This window comes from Halyomorpha halys, unplaced genomic scaffold, assembly GCF_000696795.3.
Source record: "Halyomorpha halys isolate HHAL.00 unplaced genomic scaffold, Hhal_1.1 Scaffold68.1, whole genome shotgun sequence".
NCBI classification, from domain to species: domain Eukaryota; kingdom Metazoa; phylum Arthropoda; class Insecta; order Hemiptera; family Pentatomidae; genus Halyomorpha; species Halyomorpha halys.
In genome coordinates, this window is record NW_027116161.1 from 1278106 (window position 1) to 1299969 (window position 21864).

Sequence of the window (21864 nt, forward strand, 5' to 3'; positions counted from 1 at the left end):
TTTCAAATATACAACTCTTGTAAGTCTTCTTATTTATTTATTTGGGAGAGGAAAAAGGGAAAAATTGCATACTGTTGTTCAATAGATTAATAATAAGGTATTTAAAAAAATTATTTAATTAACGTTACATAAGTACGTTTCGGCATTTTTATTGGCCATTTTCAACTTCTCTCCCCAAATACAATATAAAAAAATATTTTCAAATAAACAACTCTTCTAAGTCTTCTTATTTATTTAGGAGAGGAAAAAGGGAAAAATTGCATACTGTTGTTCAGTAGATTAATAATGAGGTATTTTTAAATTTTATTTGAATTTATTTAATTAAATAATTTATTTAGCCCCAAATATGAGTGAAAAACTTCTAAAATTATATATTTTTAACCGTAATATAAGTTTTTTTTAAAAATAATTGTTTTGTAATGTATCAAATTATAAATTTCATAAATTAACATAAAGGGCCTGATGAAAAAAATTACGCCACTAAAAATAATATAAATAAAAAAAAAGCTAGAAATAAGAAGAATTTTAAATAAATTATTACGGTACATAAATTATGTGGTTAGGGTGAAAATATTTGAAAACGGCCACTAGAAAAGGCAGAAGAAGTGTGGAGTATGCATGTATATAATACAACTGTGATAAGTTATACTAAACAAACAACCACATTAAGTTATTTAACATAAATAATTATTCATTTTTACAACTCGAGTCACGTGATATTTTTTTTTATTCATGAATATTCGTACATGCTAGAAGGTCATCTTGTCATAATCATATCAGATCGAGATTTCACCTGGATTTGAAATCAAGTTGAATAGATCAATTCGTACTTCAAGGTACAGCTCTTGTTATTAAAAACACTATTTGTAATCCGGGATTTAGCTATGAAGATTTTTTTTTTTTCAAAATTTACAGAAATGGAGTGATTAGAAGATAAGTCTAGGATTGTTTGAGGTAAAAAATACAAGAAAACTTATTCCCTATAAATTTATAGGGAGTAAAATATCTCATCGTGATTTTTTCGAATTTAGAAAAGCAATCAGCCACTAAACTATAAGAATGCTAAGACTGATAAACATCATCGTTCTCAGAGTCAGTATTTTTCAATTTTTTTTCTTTATTTTAAACATAGTTTATAGTTTTCCTGACGAATTTCTTCTATTTATTATCGAAAGACCTATTTACCGATGCAGCTAGTTTATCGGTTGTACTAGCAAGTTTCAAACAATGGATAAATATCTCAGAGATGTGTTGAGCTTTGAGATATCTTGTCATTTATAGATATAGATATGTGAGGAAGGGCTTGGAGACAGAAGACGATGCGGTCCCATTTTAACGGTGCCCAGCCGTGACACAATAGAGAGGCGCGGCCTCCCACACAACCGCATGGCCGTACCCACGCTCCTCTATAGTCATAGTCATATTATTTACTTTTTAATTTATTTAACCTTATCTCCTTCGCATCATATTTTATTATTGACGAAAGAAGAAAAATTATGGAAAATAAGTCACAAGCTAGAAGACAAGTTAGAATGGAGGAAGCCTATCTCTATGTGTACGTATTTATTTCAATGTCATTCAACCACTTGTTCATTTATTATTGACAATATATCGGAATCTATGACTTCAGAAAATCTATACGTATATTCAACCCCGAGAAAAAATATTTAAAAATGATAAAGAAAAAACCTACAATGATAGTCATGGAAACGAAGCTTTTTCAAAACGCAAAAAGTCCATTAGCTTTAATTTTTTTTATGTTGTTTGGATTTAAATTTATATTAAAAATCCAAATATGCGACCACAACAGATGACCGGAAGTTAATTCAATTTAACAAGACTTCTAAAATTTTAGTCAATATTTAATTCCATACCAGATATCATGGAAAGTATATACGTTACGAAACACATTATGCAAATATTTTTTAAATTATTGAGCTCTGTACGTTTAATAGGACCCGAGATACAGTTTAAAAAAAAAAAACATAAATTTTCGTGATTTTACAATATATCATGGAAAATACTAGTGCTACGAATGGTTATTAAACTAATTTTATTTAAATATTTAATTATTGCTATTTACAACTGTACATTATAATACATTTAGTAAATCTGATCTCAGTTAAATTGGAGAGTTACAGACGTGTAGAGAAACTACCCGTTGGCAGTACTCAAATGACGTTTTACATTAGCAGGTCTCGTGGCCATCTTCTTTTCAGGCGCCTCGGAGAATTGCCAGGAATGGAAGAGGAAGCAAGGCTAGAAACTAGTTGGTTCCGGTAGTTAGGCAGTTTATAATGGAAGGAATAATATCGGGTTCGGACTAGATCGGTTACATAGGGAAGATTTAGGTCTCTATGGATGGTTTTATTAGTAACAAAATAAGGAGCAGTGAGGATTTTGGATTGTAAGGATTGGATACAAGAGGAATTCGAAGGTTTAGTGGAGCCCCAAAGCTCAACTCCGTATGTCCAGATGGGCCTTAATATTATCATGTAGATCTGTCTTTTGTAATGAATTTATTAAAAAAATGATAAAGAAAAAACTTACAATGATAGTCAAGGAAATGAAGCTTTTTCAAAACGCAAAAAGTCCGTCAGCTCTAATTTTTTTTTTTTTTTTATGTTGTTTAAATTCGAATTTATATTAAGAATCCAAATATGCGACCACAACAGATGACCGGAAGTTTATTTAATTTAACAAGACCTCTAAAATTGTCGTCATTTTTTCATTCCACGTCAGATATCATGGAAACTATATACCTAACAAAACACAATATGCAAATATTTTTTAAATTATTGTGAATTTCCTCAAATTTGAGCCTTATTAAGCTCTGTACGTTTAATAGGACCCGAGATACAATCTTAAAAAACAAAAAACATATATTTTCGTGACTTTAAATTATATCATGGAAACTACTAGTCCTACGAAGAAAATAGTTACTAAACTCATTTATAACGAATTTAACCAGCTTCCTTGTAAGTACTTAATATACGTTTGTATGCCTAGTAGTTCCTGGGATACCAAACTTTCCCCGAGATGATTCATTTTTCGACGAATGTATCATGATGACAAAAGGATACAGATATCTAGTATTATCCATATTTCACTGCGTAAACTGATAATCAACTGTTACAATAAAAGAAATAATTAATAACTAATTAAATTAATCATGGTTAATAATTGAATCATATTGTTTAGGTTCAGGAAAACATTCAGGAATTTGTCAATAAGTACGTTGACGAGTTGTAATAGTATTTGTAATCAAGCGTCGAACACAGCTCTCGTATAGTTGTAAAATACGTCATGATCTCCAACGCAATGTAAAAGGACATATCATTAATTTTTCCTGATTTATTTAATAAAAAATTTGAAGTAGATCCTTAAATGGAACCATCAGTCACCTGTTATAAATATAAATTAATTAATTCATAACACACATTTTTTACATCACCACAGATAAAAGAATAAAAAATTTAATCATATCACCAGCGAAAGTTTACGGATTGAAAATGTGCCGAGAAATGCTTTCCTTGGATTTCGAGTTCTGGTCTATTTCTAAACAACGTAACACATTGAAAGTCCAAAACAATAACTTATATTAGTTCAATATAACTACGTAAAAAAATACAGCATTTTATTTTATTGTATTCAGATCTGACTATGCAAAAATGGCTTTTATGAATTCTTCAAAAAATATTGTCATCAACATCTTTAGAACATCATCAACTGGCACACGAATTCACTTACAAAGTATTACAAAATGATGATAGGCTCTCCTACATAAATAAGATAAAGATAATACCCCACAAAACAACAACTTACAAGTATTTGCTGAATTTTGAAATTGAATTTGATAGGTATTAATTATAGTGAAATTTCAATGGATATACATATTTTCAATGAAGGATGGAAAATCTTATTTTAAAACGATTTTACTCTGGTGATTTATCTAATCTGACGCGTCTTGGAGGCGTTAATAACCAAAACAGTGAACTTTTTTATAATAATAAAAAATAAAATCGTGATAATAAAACAGTACAGAAATTTGTTTTATTATCACGATTTTATCATCGGTTCGGATTTAATCATCATCGTGGTCATTTCAGTCTCCCCAACCGGCGCAGAATGGTCACAAATTTTGATGGAGGATGCTTACGAGAAATTTTGGAACTATTTTATTGTTTACCTTTTTTCATTTTTCAGAACTATTTGGCCATAATCTTCAACAGGTGTTTTTAAAATTTGCCTATTCTGTAGGCTTCGGATCGGATTAATTACCAATATAAATTAGTTTTTTAATTAGATATTCATTGAAAACAAACCATTTCAACTCATCTCTATGCGCCACTTTTACATCATCCTATTACAGATTTTACGCTGAATTAAAAATATATTTTGGTTTTACAAAAACCTGAATCTAATGTCCTCTGAAAATAACCCATAGCATTTGCAATCCTCGAATTAAGCGCGCTGTAGAACTTAAAAATGATTCTAAGTTAACGCCACTACCAAAAGTAACTTCATTCGCGTCATATAAAACCTAACTAATTTCATTCCGAAATTCTCAAATCAACTATTTCTGTTAGATTTTATTGTTTAATTTTTTTACTAATTATTTTTACTATATTATTGTTATTTGTATTATTTAATTGTTTGTATCCTCAAAACAATCTTTATCGATATTTATAAGTTTGTTCAATATCTTATTATATCTCCTGGATTTATTCTTGATTGCTAGAAAAATGAAATTGGTCAAAATAAAAAAATACTCTGTCCAAATTCAATTATAATAAGCGAAGACTGTCTACAATAATTGAAATTTGAATTGAAGCAAACATATAAGGATAGTTTATGAAATTAGTAGTATCCTCACAATTTGACGGGTTTCCTACGGATAGGTATAAGAAATTTAAATTCAGGAAGATTAGGGAAAAAAATGTGTTTAAATTCTTGATTAAATGATTAATTTACGATGTGAAATGGTTACAATTAATGCTATATTTTTGGGGGTATTTTATTTCGAAGTCTAAATCCATCAAAATGGCAATAAAAAATGCATAATATATATATATATATTTTAATAATTTATTTATTGTTATTTACAACTGTATACATATATATACATCAAGTAAATTTTCTTTAAGTGATATTATGACATGATACAAATATGTGGAGAATCTAACCATTGATAGAACTCCAAAAACATTTCTAAAAGAGAAGGTCTCGAGGCCATCTTCTTTTCAGACGCCTAGGAGGATTATTAGGCAGTGAAGGAACGAGGTTAGAAACGAGTTGGTTTGGGTGGTTGGGAAGTTTATTATGGAAGGATTGGTATCTGGTACTGGCCAAATCGGCAACATAGGGGAGATTGATGTCCTGATGGATGATTTGATTTGTGACAAAGTAAGGAACATTAAGGATTTTACGAAGGATTTTGGACTGTAAGGATTGGATTCGAGAGGAATTAGATGGTTTAGTGGAGCCCCATAGCTCAACTCCATATGTCCAGATAGGCCTTATAACAGTCATGTAGATCAGTCTTTTGTAATGGACTGGAAGTTCGGACCGTTTCTCCAGTAAATGTCATAGTCGGAATCGACGAGCAGTTTCCTGTCTTTTCAGTCTTGTATAAGGATTCCATGTCAGTCGTTTCGGATTTAGTCGTAAGTAACGGATCTGTTCAAGTAAATGTAAATGGCCAAATCGGCAACATAGGGGAGATTGATGTCCTGATGGATGATTTGATTTGTGACAAAGTAAGGAACATTAAGCATTTTACGAAGGATTTTGGACTGTAAGGATTGGATTCGAGAGGAATTAGATGGTTTAGTGGAGCCCCATAGCTCAACTCCATATGTCCAGATAGGCCTTATAACAGTCATGTAGATCAGTCTTTTGTAATGGACTGGAAGTTCGGACCGTTTCTCCAGTAAATGTCATAGTCGGAATCGACGAGCAGTTTCCTGTCTTTTCAGTCTTGTATAAGGATTCCATGTCAGTCGTTTCGGATTTAGTCGTAAGTAACGGATCTGTTCAAGTAAATGTAAATGGCCAAATCGGCAACATAGGGGAGATTGATGTCCTGATGGATGATTTGATTTGTGACAAAGTAAGGAACATTAAGCATTTTACGAAGGATTTTGGACTGTAAGGATTGGATTCGAGAGGAATTAGATGGTTTAGTGGAGCCCCATAGCTCAACTCCATATGTCCAGATAGGCCTTATGTGTCCTTATAACAGTCATGTAGATCAGTCTTTTGTAATGGACTGGAAGTTCGGACCGTTTCTCCAGTAAATGTCATAGTCGGAATCGACGAGCAGTTTCCTGTCTTTTCAGTCTTGTATAAGGATTCCATGTCAGTCGTTTCGGATTTAGTCGTAAGTAACGGATCTGTTCAACAGGAATAAGTGGGGTATTATTAAAAGATACTGTGGGGCAAGACGAAGGGTAAATATGATTTGGTGGGATTTATTGGAATTAATTTTAATCCTCCAGTTTTGGTACCATTCTTCAAGAGTGGTGATGTGGAATTAAAAAAAAAAGATAATAATAATATATCTAACATCATTCGCAAATCAACTGTTTCTGTTAGATTTTATAGCCTGGTGATTATTTCCACTGACTATGTCACATGTTTTATAGATGTTTTTATTTTATATTTATGAAGGTTCTGTGCAATTAGTTTGATTTGCGTTAAAAGTTATTTGATTAACATGAAATTAATTTGAATTAGATATCCATCTAGAAGAAAAGGGAATGTGATTCAGAACTTTTCATAATGCTTAGAGTTTTTCCTGAAAGGGTGTAAGGTTCATTTGTCTTCTAACGGCTAGAGGGCAGCGGGATGCTAGCACATTGGCCGGCACAGTCTCCAATCGATTATGCCCTCCTAGAAGCTTTATCATCTCTTCCATTGTCAAGTATTTTTTTTTACTTTTCTTTTTTATGGGTTGGCGAGAAAGTAATTTCTATTTGCCTACCGCCTTATGTTCGTTTCGTTATTCTCATATGTTAGATTATTGTATGTCAATGTTAGAATTTTATTCTTTTGAGATTTGGTCGATAGCTTTAGGTTGTTATAAAAACCAATTCCGTGTAATTTTGATCATGGAGTGCAAAAATAAGCATTGCATTTTTCGTTGAAATTCATATAAGTCGTCTTGGACTTATTAAGAAGCTCCATATTTGGGTCACACAATTCTACCGACCATATTTTGAAACGAATTATCTCTTTCGACGGAAAATGGGTCGTCTACAATAACTTTAATCGAAAAAGATCACAGTCCAAGCATGATGAACCAGCAGAAATCATGTTGAAAACTGAATTGCATCAGAAAATGATCATGCTTTCAATGTTTTGAGATTACAAAGGTGTTGTATATTGTGAACTGCTGCCAAGCAGCCGAGCGGTCAACTCAGATGTTTACTGCCAACAACTTATGAAATATGAGGAAATATAGAAAGGTAGTTGGAAAATCGTAAGAGAACCATATTTCCCCACGAAAATGCGAGGAATCACACACATAACAGATTATTGGAGCTCGATTAGGAAACGATATCATACCCCCTATATACAAAACCTTAACGATCGGATTATCATTTATTTTGAAGTTTACAAAACATTTTAAGTGGCAAAATTGGTAATAATAATGATGACCTTAAATTGCACTTGATTAAGTTTTTTCTAACAAGGACCAGAAATGCAGTGGGCACGGGGCATGAAGATACTAGAAAGATGGCATAAGATCACCAAACTGAATGGAAGAAATTTGACAGATTAAAGTTAATTTATTGAATAGAATAGTTTTATTTCACTACATAAAACGTTTTAATTCTTGATAGTGATGATAAATTTTGCAAAAAGTTCTATTACTGCATTAGTAAGGAGGAAACTTGTTAGAGCCGGTTTCCAAAATATGTTAAGGCTTCGGATCATCAATTTGACTCTTTACAAAAAAGGTTTGATGAGTAATTACAAAATAAAATTTAAACAATGAAATAAACAAATGCATAAACTATGGAAAAGGTGCTCTATGACGAGTGACAGATGGACTTGGAAAAGAGAGAGAGAAAGAGTGAGAGAGAGAGGACATCTTCACCTGGGGTTAGTATACCCATAATCAAGCGCTGATGCTGCAGTCAGCGGAATCATATGAGGTGATGTCACATGACGTGCAAGCTTTAACTCATTCCCCCTCCAAGATCGAACCTACGAGTCGATCAAACTTGTGGTATTCTCGTGGGAGGCCAAACGTCTTTGTAGGGTGTGTCTTAAAGTTCCATAATGTTCGTATTGGTTAAGAGCTCTTTGCACTAATAAAGAATCAAAATCCAGGTAGATGCTTGATAGCATACTTCTATTTATTCTGTTAATATTTCATTTATTTTGAAGATTATTTGATATACCTCTAACTCATTGTTTCTTATTTTGGGCGCCAATTTAGGTTCCCAACTTTCCAAATTTGTTTATTGAATCATTAACAAATGAAAATAAACAAATACAGAAACTATGGTCTAAATAGATGTTCCTAACTCTGAAATTTCTAAAGGAATGCTATATTTTTTACAGATTACGATAGTAAATCAGATTTTAAGATGAATCTACATTATGTCATGTAATTTATATTAGCAACTCTTATACCTCATACATTTGGTCTAATGAAACCTTGAAATATCTTTAACATAATTCTAAAAAATGAGGTGGTATTTATTCTTCAATGTTGAACAGACTCTGTGAATTAATCTTTATCTATTGATTTATTAGGTTTAAAAACATTGATTTATTTGGTTGATATTGATGTTGAGGTTGATATGTAATGCGAAAACTGTTAGCAAAAACCATCAATGCAGAGATTGAGTCTAACATCAGTTTTCAATGGGCCAAAGAAAAAAAATCATCTATTAATATAGCCAAAAATGTTGTAACAAAATGGGAAAAAAATAAATCAAATCATTTCATATCTTCTTATTGTGCACCTCAAGTCTCTGAAGTTTAACAAAAATAAACATTTTTATGACCATTTTTAATAAGTTTCTGCTTCCCAAAATTACAAGGTAATAACTGGTTTGTATTAGGCATAAAATACAAAAACAAAAAACTTAAAATATTTGAATTCATCAATGCCTTTACGTCATTGAATACTTTTGCCTTCAAAGTTAGTATGTATATATATTTTATATCCATGGTGAAACTCATGGGGCGTCACTGAAGCATTTGCTTAATTTAAAACTAATGCAAAACTTCGAAATAATTTCTTGAAGTTGGGAGATGCGATTTTCATGCAAGTACTATCTGAGAAATAATTATCTTCGGCCGAAAATAAACAATAAAATGAAGAGTTATACTTCATTTTCTTGGAATTCCATTTTTTAAAAAATTATTTATAATAAATAATTTTTTTAATTTATAAAGCAAAATCAAATTTTACTTAACATTACAACTGACTGACTTTCTTAGAGGGGGGCGTGAAGAAGTAGCCCGGTAATTAATGATCGGTGTTCTTCCACATGTATTTGGAATATATCTGCATACATGTAATATGGTATTGATCTTTTTTCCGGCTCTCAAGAACGTTTTTTTTTTTTTTTTATAAATGAGGTATCAAATGAAACAGAATTTCGATTTTAAAAGTTATTAAAAATTGTGAGGATTGAGATGAGGTACAGATCGGGTTTTTAAAATTTCGGTGCTGGTTTCATTACCCAAATATGTTCTTAAGAAACGTATGTTGGGTTCTGTGTTTTAAAGCCGAAAAATAAACTGCCTTAGTGATAACAGACGAAACACAGATCAAACATCATTCTAAGGTTAGCTTCGAAAGCGCCAGGGTTGATATGGAAGACTTCTTCACAGTTATTTCGTTCTTCTTAAAAAATGGCAAAATATAAATAATACTCAAATAAAAAGAGTATTAGATCGATAATGTATTTTTTATTTACCCATTTGTGTACAAAGTGTACTTTAATATTCTTACCTTCGACTACATTTTGACAAATGATTAACCTGGAATCCTCACACAAGACTGAAAAGACAGGAAACTGCACGTCAATTTCGACTATTACAGCACTTACTAGACAAACGATCTCAACTTCCAACACAGTACAAAATACTGATCTGTATGACTGTAATAAGGCCAATCTGGACATATAGAGTTGAGCTTTGGGTCTCCACTAAACCTTCGAATTCCTCTCGTATTCAATCCTTACAATCCAAAATCCTTCGTAAAATTTACAATCCAAAATCCTTCGTAAAATCCTCAATGCTCCTTACTTTGTCACAAATAAAATCATACATAAAGACCTTAATGTTCCCTATGTAACCGATCAAGCCCGAACCAGATATCACTCCTTCCATTATAAACTCTCTAACCACTCAAATCCTATAGTTTCTAATCTTGCATCCTCTTACATTCCTGACAATCCTCCGAGGCGCCTGAAAAGAAGATGGCCACGAGACCAGCTAATGTAAAATGTTATTAGAGTGCTACAAATGGGCAGTTTCTCTACACGCCTGTAACACTCTAATTTAACTTAGATCATATTTACTAAATGTATTATAATGTACAGTTGTAAATAGCAATAAATAAATATTAAAAAAAAAAAAATATTCTCAATACTGGAGTGAGATTAGCTTAAATGAGTCATTTCGTTGCCAACAATAGGTTATTTTTTCGATATAGCTTGGTTGTTACAAATTGAATGAAATATTATTAACTTCAATAAGTAACTTAGGACGGTACCATCAATAAATATTGTGAAAATTTATTTTTACCAATCCCCTTGATAATTGTACCCGAGTAGCCAAAAATAGGGTAAATAAAGTGTTAACATATTATGTATAATTATTATACTTATACTATATAACAATAATATATAGATAGTTTTATCAATTACATGACATATTACGAGTTTATATTCTATTTATTTAAAATGAATATTAGTTGTGTATTAGGTGTATAAATAAAATTTTATTTATGTTAAAGAGGGGAATAATAAAGAAAAATAAATAGAAAAGTCACATTGAGCTAAAAAAGAAATGAGAAAAAAAAGATAGAAAAATAAAATTAATAAATAAATAAAGCAAAAGAATGAAAAGTTAAAAGAACCAAAGCGATTAAACAAAAAAAAAAATCATATATTGTTTTTTATTTGTTATACCTGTATATTGTAAGATTAAAACAGAATTGTCTGATTAGATTTAAATAAGTATACGGTGTAGCAACCCAATAAAGTTGGAACATCTTTGTTGTTTTTGAATAAAGTTTTTCTCTCCCGTCCTTTTTCAGCTACGTGACAAATGAGCGAACCGCTCAGCAGATTTTAATATTTTATGGCTCAAGTTACTGCCTAGATACCGTGAATGTTTTCAAACAAGTCGAGCTCAAAATCATAAAATTTTTGTATCAACCGTGCTTATATAACAATATTATGAGCTGAAGATTTAACCAATTCATTGCTTTTATTGTTAAAATTCCACAGTGACATTCTAAGAATAATTTTATCTCAAAATACTAAACTAAATATGTTTAGTCTGCCCGTTCCTGAATATGGAAGGTTTTTTTTGAGTGAACGACTCCACTGATTTCCAATTTTCATGTCTCAAATAATTCAGACCTGCGGGTTAGCTGAGGTCTCAGTGAGTACAATTCAGGATTAATATATGTTTACGAATAACAAAATCTTAATTGCCGAATTAAAGTATTTTTTTCCGTTCAGGCTACGTAATTACCTTTTATATAAATTGTTATTTAAAGGTAGCCATTATAAAGTACGCAGCATTTTTAATAAATTTTCTTGATAATATTATATGGTTTATACGAATGCCTTTGATATCGCTTATATTTCGAATGGATTAAAGAGAAGAAGGAAACATCTAATGCGAGAGTTCTCGCAGGGATAAACTAGTATAATATATATTCATATATTTCCAAGCACCACAGTTGAAAGATTCTGAAGAGCACAAGGTCGTAAGGTCCGGAGGCCGTCGTCATTTCGCATGAAGAATGGAGTTTCCTCTTGGATTTTTTTGTCGGAACTGTCACCTGTCAAGTACCTCCTATTAGGTTCCATTTATTGTGTATACCGTTTACACACACGTATAGTTACTTGTAGGCACTTGCAGTTTCTAGCCCGACAGAAAATATATGTGAGGAAACTGAAACATTCTTCGTTGGTTGCCAAAAGGACGACGGCCCCTCGTAGTCTTCATCGATCGACCTTACGACCTTGAGATCTGCAGCTGACTCTTCAGAATTCGACCACTATGGAGCTTATGAGTTCTCCTCTTCTCTCTTTTCTTTATTATGTTTCCTTTTTCTTTTTTTTTTGGCACAGATTTTTTTCTTAATATAAATTGTTAAGCTCTCATCGTCTCTAATGTCCTTATTTTCCAAAACTTTTCTTCAATATGTCTAATATTCTAACCACCATTTTATTCTTAGCTCACTTTTTTTCTTTTGGATTCCCTCCTTAGCACTTATTATTATACCTCTATATATCTAGGACAGCCTGAAATTATTAATCCTATCATACTCTCATATTTTTTTCATTTTTAACTTTATTTTTATTTTTGTTTTTGTCTCTGTATGTATTTTCACCCGCTTTGATAATGGTTGTGCAGTACACGGTGGTCTCTCCATTAGGCCCCAATAAATTCCTTCTTTTTAAAGATTTTTTCTCTATTTTCCGTACTTTGAGATGTTCTTATTTCTCCATCTTTACATTGAGGAGTATCTGTTTTCCTCACCACCCGATATTTCTTTAGTTCATACAATTACCCAATCAATGGTGCCCGCAAAACTTCCTCGATTTTCAATTCCTCATCTCATTCCGAACACATATAATCCCGTATTATTGAATTCCACAAACTTAGACATTCCATTCTTGACCGCTTTCGAAATCTTTGTAATTCTCTTCCTACATGTTCCCTATTCATATTCCAAAGTTTGTTTTTCCTAGACTTACTCAATATCCTGACAGATGCTTCCACCTAATCTAGTAGTTTCCTTCAGGTTTATTTTAATAATCTCCTCAATATCTTAATTTTCATCAAGAAATGTATGGACCTTGTTAAGGTCAAACTAAACATTTTGTTTTTTTACACAAACCCCTGTTCTCCTTGTATCTGCCTCTTAGACAACTGGATATAACTGTATTTAGTGTTTTCAACAATAATATTTTAGTAATAAAATTTTTTCTATTTCAAATTACAAATACTAACTACGTATTGTGGTAATCATTGAGTATTTTATTCGATTTCAGGTAAGAAATGGAGATCTCTCACACCACAAGACAGGCGGCCATTTGTTGAAGAAGCAGAAAGATTACGAGTTATGCATATGCAAGAACACCCTAACTACAAGTATAGACCAAGGTACTTGAATTTATAAATGGAATTTTGTTTCTTCATAACTTTATATTATTCGAAAAATATTACGTCCACGGTCGTCTTAACTAATTTAATAGTTATAATTATTTTTACAAATGAACCTAAGCTCAGAATCCTTAATTAATGATATTAAATGTTTTAAAATCCTTAAACAATGTATGTAGACTTTGAAAATTCAGTCGTGTATAATAGGGTATTATAGCATAATATATTATATAATAAAATAGGGTTTATAACATTCTCTGTGTTTATATATATATATATTGTAGTATTTTCTAAAAATATATATTTATTCTCTTCTATCATTTCTCCCTGAAAAACCTTCGTGAAGGTATAGAAAATATTTCAGTCTTGTCAGAGGCCATCGAAGCCTCGAGCTCTTTGACCACTTGTTAAGGAATGGATTCCTTGTCACTGACATGACCATTAAATTCTTCTTGCAGAAGGAGGAAGCAAACTAAAAGATCAGGTGGAGGTAGCAGTCCTAGCAGAGCAGAACTTCCTTACACCTATTACAGCCCGACGCCGGATTCAAGTCCAGATTGCAGCCCTCGACTTCAGGAAGAGAGAAAAGACGACATGGAGCCACAACCGAGTGGCAGTAGCCAAGATCAGGCTTACTACAGGTCAGTATACTCTTCTCAATCGATCCATTCCAGCATCTTGCATGATGTATTTTTACCTGTAAAATTAAAAAAAAGATGTTTAATAGTCATATCATTGCAATTTTTTGTTCTCCTATCATGCCTTCAGGTCCAACTTTAAAACGCAATAATTCATTTATATTTAACTTAGATTTTTTGGAAATACTATGTCCCACTTTTCAGTATTTAATCAGCTCTAGTATTGTTGAGAGAGTTGCATTTATACATATTTTAAATATACAAGCTTTAAAAGTGATCAGGGAAACTCAGCAAGTACGGTGTAGTGTTACGATCTCCAAGACTCAGGTTTGAATCCGGTAGTTGAAAATAATTATTTATTCTGTTACTTTATGAACTAATCAATGAATCAACTCTATGGCACATTGAGCCACCATAGAGGCTTTAAAAAGCTGGTACCCATCACCAATTAAGCAGTAAATCGTGATCATGATCAAATGGCCTCCTTTCTTCCTTACTAGGTATTGAGCCCTTCATGAGCTGTATCGGTAAAGTTTTGTGAAATTATTAAATCAATATGTTATATATTTATTAAGACGTTATTTATTTAAATTATGTCATTCCATAATATAACGTCCAAGTTAAATAATAATTGATAGAAATAATTGACTTAAGCACTATTGTGTTTTAAGATTTGGCCTGAAGGTAGAATAGGAGAATAAATAAAATTATAAAATAGTAAAGGTCAGATGGTGAAAGAAATCATACGATAAATTATTTATGATGTAACGAAGTCTTATCGAGAGTGCATAATTAATATTTAGCGAAAAAAATTAATTCCGATTCGTATGTTTTTGAGAGATCAAGTAATTAGGATATTTTTCAATAATTATATTTCTAAAACTTGATAAAAAATTTATGTTGCAGGTATCAAACCTATAGACCATACAATTATCCACAAAATAATACTATTTCGGCGATGGGGGTCGCCAAAGGTGAGTGATTTTCTTCCTTCATTTATCTAATATAGGTTATAATTATGTATTTGTATGATATAAATGAGATTTTGTTGGTTAGGTATGGTGATGATGTGCACTAACCAACGGTTGTTGGGCACTTACGAGCATTCTGGAATCGTGACGGGGACGTTCTACCCACCGATAGCCACTAGCCAGGACCAGCAAAGCCTGGGTCCTTCCAACAGCCTCTACACGAGCCCAGCCAGGCCCACCTACCCCTCTTATCATCAATACCGCCATGAATATCAGCAAGGTAATTTATTAAGGCATAATTTATTAATAATATATTTTTTTTTTTTTATTCAAGAATAATTATTAAAAAGTCAAGGGCGATGAGTAGTATGACTCTAAGTTTGAAGAAATGGTCAGAGCTGAGGCCAAGAAGAAATAAAATATACTTTTCAAATATTTATTGATTGCCGACATTTCGACCCATAACTTAGATCTTTCTCAGGGCTCAATTAAAAATATAAAACGAAAGTAAAGCCAGTGTGAGAATAAAAGAGTGACATTAAATAAAACAGATGTAAAGGTGGAGGCATAAAAATGATCAAAACCCGAAATAAAATAAGAAGTATACAAATAAATACAAAAAAAAAAATTATTCCTCAAAAAATGATCAGTAATGAACTAATACTACATGATATATATTATTGAACAAATAAATTAATAATAAGAAACTGTCCTTTATTAATAGATTTTTGCCTAATATATATATTCTATATTATCATTTAATTACTCTTAATTTTGTTAATAATTTTTTTTATTTATTTTTATCATCCTTATTATTTTATTTAGGGTTAAGATAGTTTATATACCTCCGCCTTTACATCTTTTTTATTTGATGTCACTATTTTACTTATACATTGACTTTAACTTCTTTGTATCTTTTTATTTTAGCCCTTATGAAGACTTATGCTGTGGGTCGAAACGTCAGCATTCAATAAATAGTTGAAAATCAATATATCATGTAGATCTAAATTTTTATATATGCTAAAATATAATAATGTTGACATTTTACGGTTTTAAAAAAGTAAATCAATATAATTAGATATAAATGGAAAAAATATTTGGTATAATTTTTACTATATTGAGTATTTGAAAATATGTTTTAATATTGTGAGTGGGGTGAAGAGGAAAATTGCTAAAAATGCATTTGAAAATGTCAAGGCATCACAGAAATGTAGAGTGTATATGTATACAATAATTATGTAATTATTTTTCTTTTTATACTGCCTTATAGCAAAAAATGTAGGATTTCTGTGGTTCAAAAGGATTTTTCCTCAATCTTTTTTTTTTAATATTTAATTATAAAAAAAATGAATCTCACTAAAAAAAAATACAAAATGCCACAATAAAGTTTTTATAATGATAAATATATCTATATAGATTTTTTTTTCTCGAATAAATCAATGACTAAACATCTACAAACTGAACAATACAGCCGCTCATCCAAAAGATTATTAAATTATCTACAATGGTAAAACAAAATATATCTGAATCTCATTATTATTAGCTAAGAATCCAAACTAATTGCTGCAGAGAGGTGTTCGAATTAGAGTAAGTATTAAGATAAATGGTGGGGGGAAAAATTCCACAAAATCAATGTACATATTTAAATATTTATTTATTATTTTTTTATTTATTTTTTTTTTTTTTACTTATTTTATTGGAAATTTGACAGTTTGAAGTATAAGAAAATTTAAAAAAATGTTTTCTTTCACATCCTCAATAATAATGTGATTATTTAATTTGTTAAGACTACAATATTGTTCATTTAGAAATAAAAAAAAAAAAAGTATGAGTAAAAATAAAAAATATTCTTTGTACGAATTTATTTAAAAATTTATAAAAAATATTGAGTTCAAAAACAAAATCAAATGATTTCTATAATAGACATTATGTATTTTTAATTCCAACAAAATTTATTTTGAAAACTTCCATAGGAATTAAGATTACTGGTAAAATTTTCCACTATCGATTTTCACAGTGATTACAATAACTTACCAATAGATCGGCAAATTAAAAATGTCCTTTGTACACTTTTATTTGAAAATAAAAAGGTTATTGCCTGCTGAGTTTTTTTTAAAAAAAGTTACTTTTTTTTAGTCAGTTCGGATTATAGGAGTGTTCGCAGTACCGAAGTTCGCATCACCTAGATGACACTGTATTTATTTATCTTTATACAGCCGTCTGATTGAAGACGCTTTGAATCGATGGCTTAGTTAACAGTAGTAGAAAAAAATACAATTAATTGTTCTCTCTTTTAAGTAAAAATTATAACTTTTCAAAAAATTAATTGAAAAGTTGCAATTTTCCTAAAAGAGAGAGCCTTTAATTTTATTTTTCGTAAAGTTAGTGGAAATGTATTTACCACTACTTTGAAGTGATCCTTTTTCACAAAAATTTCAGATATTATTCAGTTTATTATAGAAATACTTACAGAAATGTATAAGCGAAGTTTATTACAGGTGAATCACCATATATTTATTATAAAATCAAATTTAACGTGCGTGAATCTGCGTAATTCACCCAGTATCTACTATAATACCAAATTTAACAAGTTGATAGATGTACTATCCTAAACGTACAACAAATTAACAGACCTCGAATGATGGACGTAACTGTTGTTCAGTAAAGATCCCTCTAGAGAATTGTTCTATTATTCTATACATCAACAAGCTACGGGTTTTATTAGTTTATAAAAGTTTCGACTACTTAGCTTTGTATAAAAATGTTTATTTCGCAAACCTCAAGAACGGTTTCTCAAATGGTTCTAATGGGAAATAGCAAGTTTTCCTTTTTTTTTTTTTTTTCTTTCCTTTTTTTTAATGGACAAATGTTATTCTCAAATATTCTTTTAACAATGGAACCAATTCCCATGACGTACATCCGGTATCTGACGTAACCAGAGAGGTTAGCCCTGGTCTTTGGCATAGTTAAAACTGATGGTAGCTCGATATTTGGATCTTTTCTTATATTCTCCTTGGAATCGGCATAATACTTAAGTTATCGAATGGAAACGAATCGCTTAGCCGCTTATTGAATATAGGAGGATTATTAAAAAAAATTATTCCAAATTGAATAATATTCTGATAATGAAATTGAAATGCATCTGAATCGGCTATACTTCAACGACTCCTTTATTAAATATTTTAATTAAAATTCGTGAAAATCTTTTGTATTCTCACTTATCCGAACTAATAAAACCAAGAGGTTTCAGATTTGCATAAAATTCGGATAACCGTACAAGGAATCAAATAACAAATGAATTTAGGAATAAGGAACAAAAATTATGAATAAATTTAAATTAAAAGTTAAAAAGTTATTTAAACTAATCTCTTGTGAAATAATCCGCAATTTTGTTTTTTGGGGGGGATTTTTAATCATGTTTTCAAGGCCTCTGATCGCATCTGCTTCAGCAATCTATAATATTTTCCAAAGAAATTTAAATTAAAAATTACGTGACTTTCCAAGACACTGGAAATTATTTCTTCATCTGTTTGAAGTCTCATTTATTTTCTTCGTTTTCTTCCATTCATCTCCACTGATCCACTATTTTTTTTTTTTTTTTGGGGGGGGGGGGGGTTGTTTCGGATTATGGAATGGTCCGAAAAGAATCCACTGTAGTATAAATGACCTGTAACCGTCATACTTACATCCAAAACCATTTTAATCTCACACCTTTATAAAAACTAAGTACTCATTATCAAATATACTTTCTGAAACAGTGTATACTTAAACAACCATACATTTAAACGTTTATTCAAATCAACATCAATTAAATAAAATAATCAATTAAACTAAGTAACAAGTAAATCGATATTTACTAACTATAATCAGTATGAATGTAATAATTAACCAAAACTATATTTAGTTATCGAAAAAAATACTAAAACCGAATTAGAACCCATCATAAATCGAAATCTGGACAATATAAAGATATTTATAATGATTTTTTAGCAACATCCAGTGAAATATATAAATTTAAATTTGCATGCGACAAGTTACTAATAGAAGTACTAATAGTGAGGATTTATTTATTTTTTGTTGAAGTATTAGTTAATGTGAAAGAAAATAAAATCATATTTTTTTACAGTATTAATGGTTTTTCCTAAAAAATACTAAAAGATTTTTGAATTTTTCTTGGAAATCATATCTACGCGTTTTAGTGCATAAAGAGGGAGCAAAGAGATTATAAGATAGGGTGATTAAATTGCACCATTAGATTTTCTCGAATATAAATTTGGATGATTTAAGAAAGGAATATCCAATTGAAATGTATTTCATCTTCATCATCAAATTAATATTTAATATAACTATAAAATTAAAATAATTTTTTTTTTTAAATATCGGTATCTGGACATACGGAGTTGAGCTTTGGGGCTCCACTAAACCATCAAATTCCTCCAGAATCCAATCCTTACAGTCCAAAATCATTCGTAAAATCCTTAATGCTCCTTACTTTGCCACAAATCAAGTCATCCATCAGGACCTCAATGTTCCATATGTTGCCGATTTGGCCAGAACCAGATACCGTTCCTTCCATAATAAACTTCTCAACCACCCAAATCTTGTTGACTAACTTGGCTAATAATCCTCCTAGGCGTCTGAAAAGAAGATGGCCTCGAGATCTTTTCTTCTAGAAATGTTATTGGAGTTCTATCAGTGGGTAGTTCTCCACATGTTTTTATCATGTCACTATGTCACCTACAGCAAATTTACTTCTTGTATATATGTGTATACAGTTGTAAATAATAATAAATAAATTATTAAAAAAAAAAAAAAAATCGGAGTATTCCAAAGGGCTAAAGGTTTTTTTTTTTTTCTATCGTAACAATCAATTGTTAATAGACTACAATTAAAAATACCATCTCTAACCTACGAGAACACAGGGCCCTGCAATTCAAGGAGCTTCTTCCGAACCCCTCTGATCAATTTTATTAAAAACGGAATTTTGTCTGTGATTGAAACGTATCAGGAACTGAAAAGTACATCAAGACAGATTTAGCATAAGATATTATACAAAGATCTTTCTAAAACTCAGCACAAGTGAATATTTAAAATGAGGGCAAATTCAAACTCTTCAGTTGTTTCCAAACCCTTATTTTTTAAAATTTTAAACCTAAAAGGGCCAACTACTGGTTTACTGAGCATTCATGTTGATAAAAAAATGTTATACTATAAACAATAGACTTTGAAGAAGAAATTTATAGTTACGCTAATCTAAAATCAATAATAATAATATAAAAGAATAAATGCCTCTTATTAATGTTTTATTTTTAAAAATATTTTTCACTTTTCAAATATCAAATAAAATAATAATTTTAAATAGTATGTTTCTTTTTTGTTAATAACCTAAAGTTGTTTAGATGGTTAAGTCTTTTATCTGGAGGTTCCTCTTTTTTTTTTTTTTATAAAATCTCATGCCTTCAGGTTCAATATTAAAACAATAAATCATTTATTTTTAACTTTTTTCGGAAATACTCCGTTCCCCTTTTCAGGATTTAATCAGCCCCAGTATTATTGGGTGAGTCGCGTTTAAATATATAACAAGCTTTAAAGGGATCAGAAAACGCAGTGTTACGATCTCCAGGACACGTATTTGAATCCGGCAATAGAAAATAATTATTTATTCTCTTACTTTATCCGTGAGTCAACCCTGTGGTACATTCAGCCTACATTAAGGCTTTATAAAGTTGGTACCTAGTATAGTTGTCTTTTTTTTTAATAAGCTAATAATTTATCTATATTTATATGAAAGAACGAGAACTTAAGCTGTTTGTCATCTGTATTTTTTTTTTTTTTGTATTTTTAGTAATGTCTGGTACATCAAAACTTTAACAGGTTGGTTATTTAGCTGCAATATAGAGACTTAAGGCTTTGTTTTTGCATTTTCCAATACCAGAATAGACATATTTTTTAAATATTAAATCTTATAAAATAAATATTAAACAACTTTTTGCTGGCTCAAGTCCTTGTACGGAAGTTGACTGACACCCATTTCGGCTCCTCATTTGTATATGTCCCAGCGAAGGTCTAAAAAGTGGGCTTATACGTCGGTATGCATTAAATAGTTTTACACTATTTTTATTTTTATTTCGATCTTTCCCCCCTCTGATTATTTTCTTCTAAAAAATTGTTCTTTATGGATTTTTTAAATATACTGTTGTCAGGAATATGAGAAGTTACAAAATGTATAAGGGCTGTATAGTCCACAATCGGAAAAATTATGACGGCATTATATATTCAACAAAGACGTACATTAAAGTGTCAGGGAAAGAATGATCAAATTTATCAATTTAAATTTAAACTAAAAAAGTAGAATAACTACGATAATCAGACCAATTTGGACATATTGAATTGAGCTCTGGGGCTCTACCAAACCATCAAATTCCTCCCGCATCCAATCCTTGCAATCCAAAACCCTACGTAAAATCCTTGATGCTCATTATTACGTTACAAATAAACTCATCCACAAAGATCTTAACATCCCATTCGTTGCAGATTTGGCCCAAGACAGATATGCGTCTTTTCATTCCAAATTCCTTGCCCATCCTAACCAATGGGTTATAGGAATTGTTAAGGATGAAAGATTAAGAATTAATGAATTCTTAATCTTTCATCCTTAACAATTCCTGATAACCCTCCGAGGCGTCTGAAAAGAAGATGGCCACGGGACCTTCTAATTTAAATTAATGCTTGAAGTACCACCAACGGGTGGTTCCTTCCCACGATTTTCAAGTGTAAATGAAACATACAACATATTTACCTATTGTATTTATTATTTGTACAGTTGTAAATAATATTAAATAAATAAATTTAAAAAATTTAAACTAAAGTTTCAGTTG

General features: G+C 30.7%; 1 protein-coding gene across 1 annotated transcript in view; it reads left to right on the top strand.

The window, feature by feature from the left end:
• Positions 1-21864, top strand: part of LOC106692733 (putative transcription factor SOX-15) — a 117774-nt gene that overhangs the window by 88141 nt on the left and 7769 nt on the right. Inside the window, exons 3-6 of the mRNA XM_014438850.3 lie at positions 13266-13377; positions 13836-14018; positions 14922-14989; positions 15072-15266. Coding sequence (XP_014294336.1) covers positions 13266-13377; positions 13836-14018; positions 14922-14989; positions 15072-15266 — 558 coding nt within the window. The remainder of the gene's footprint in view (positions 1-13265; positions 13378-13835; positions 14019-14921; positions 14990-15071; positions 15267-21864) is intronic.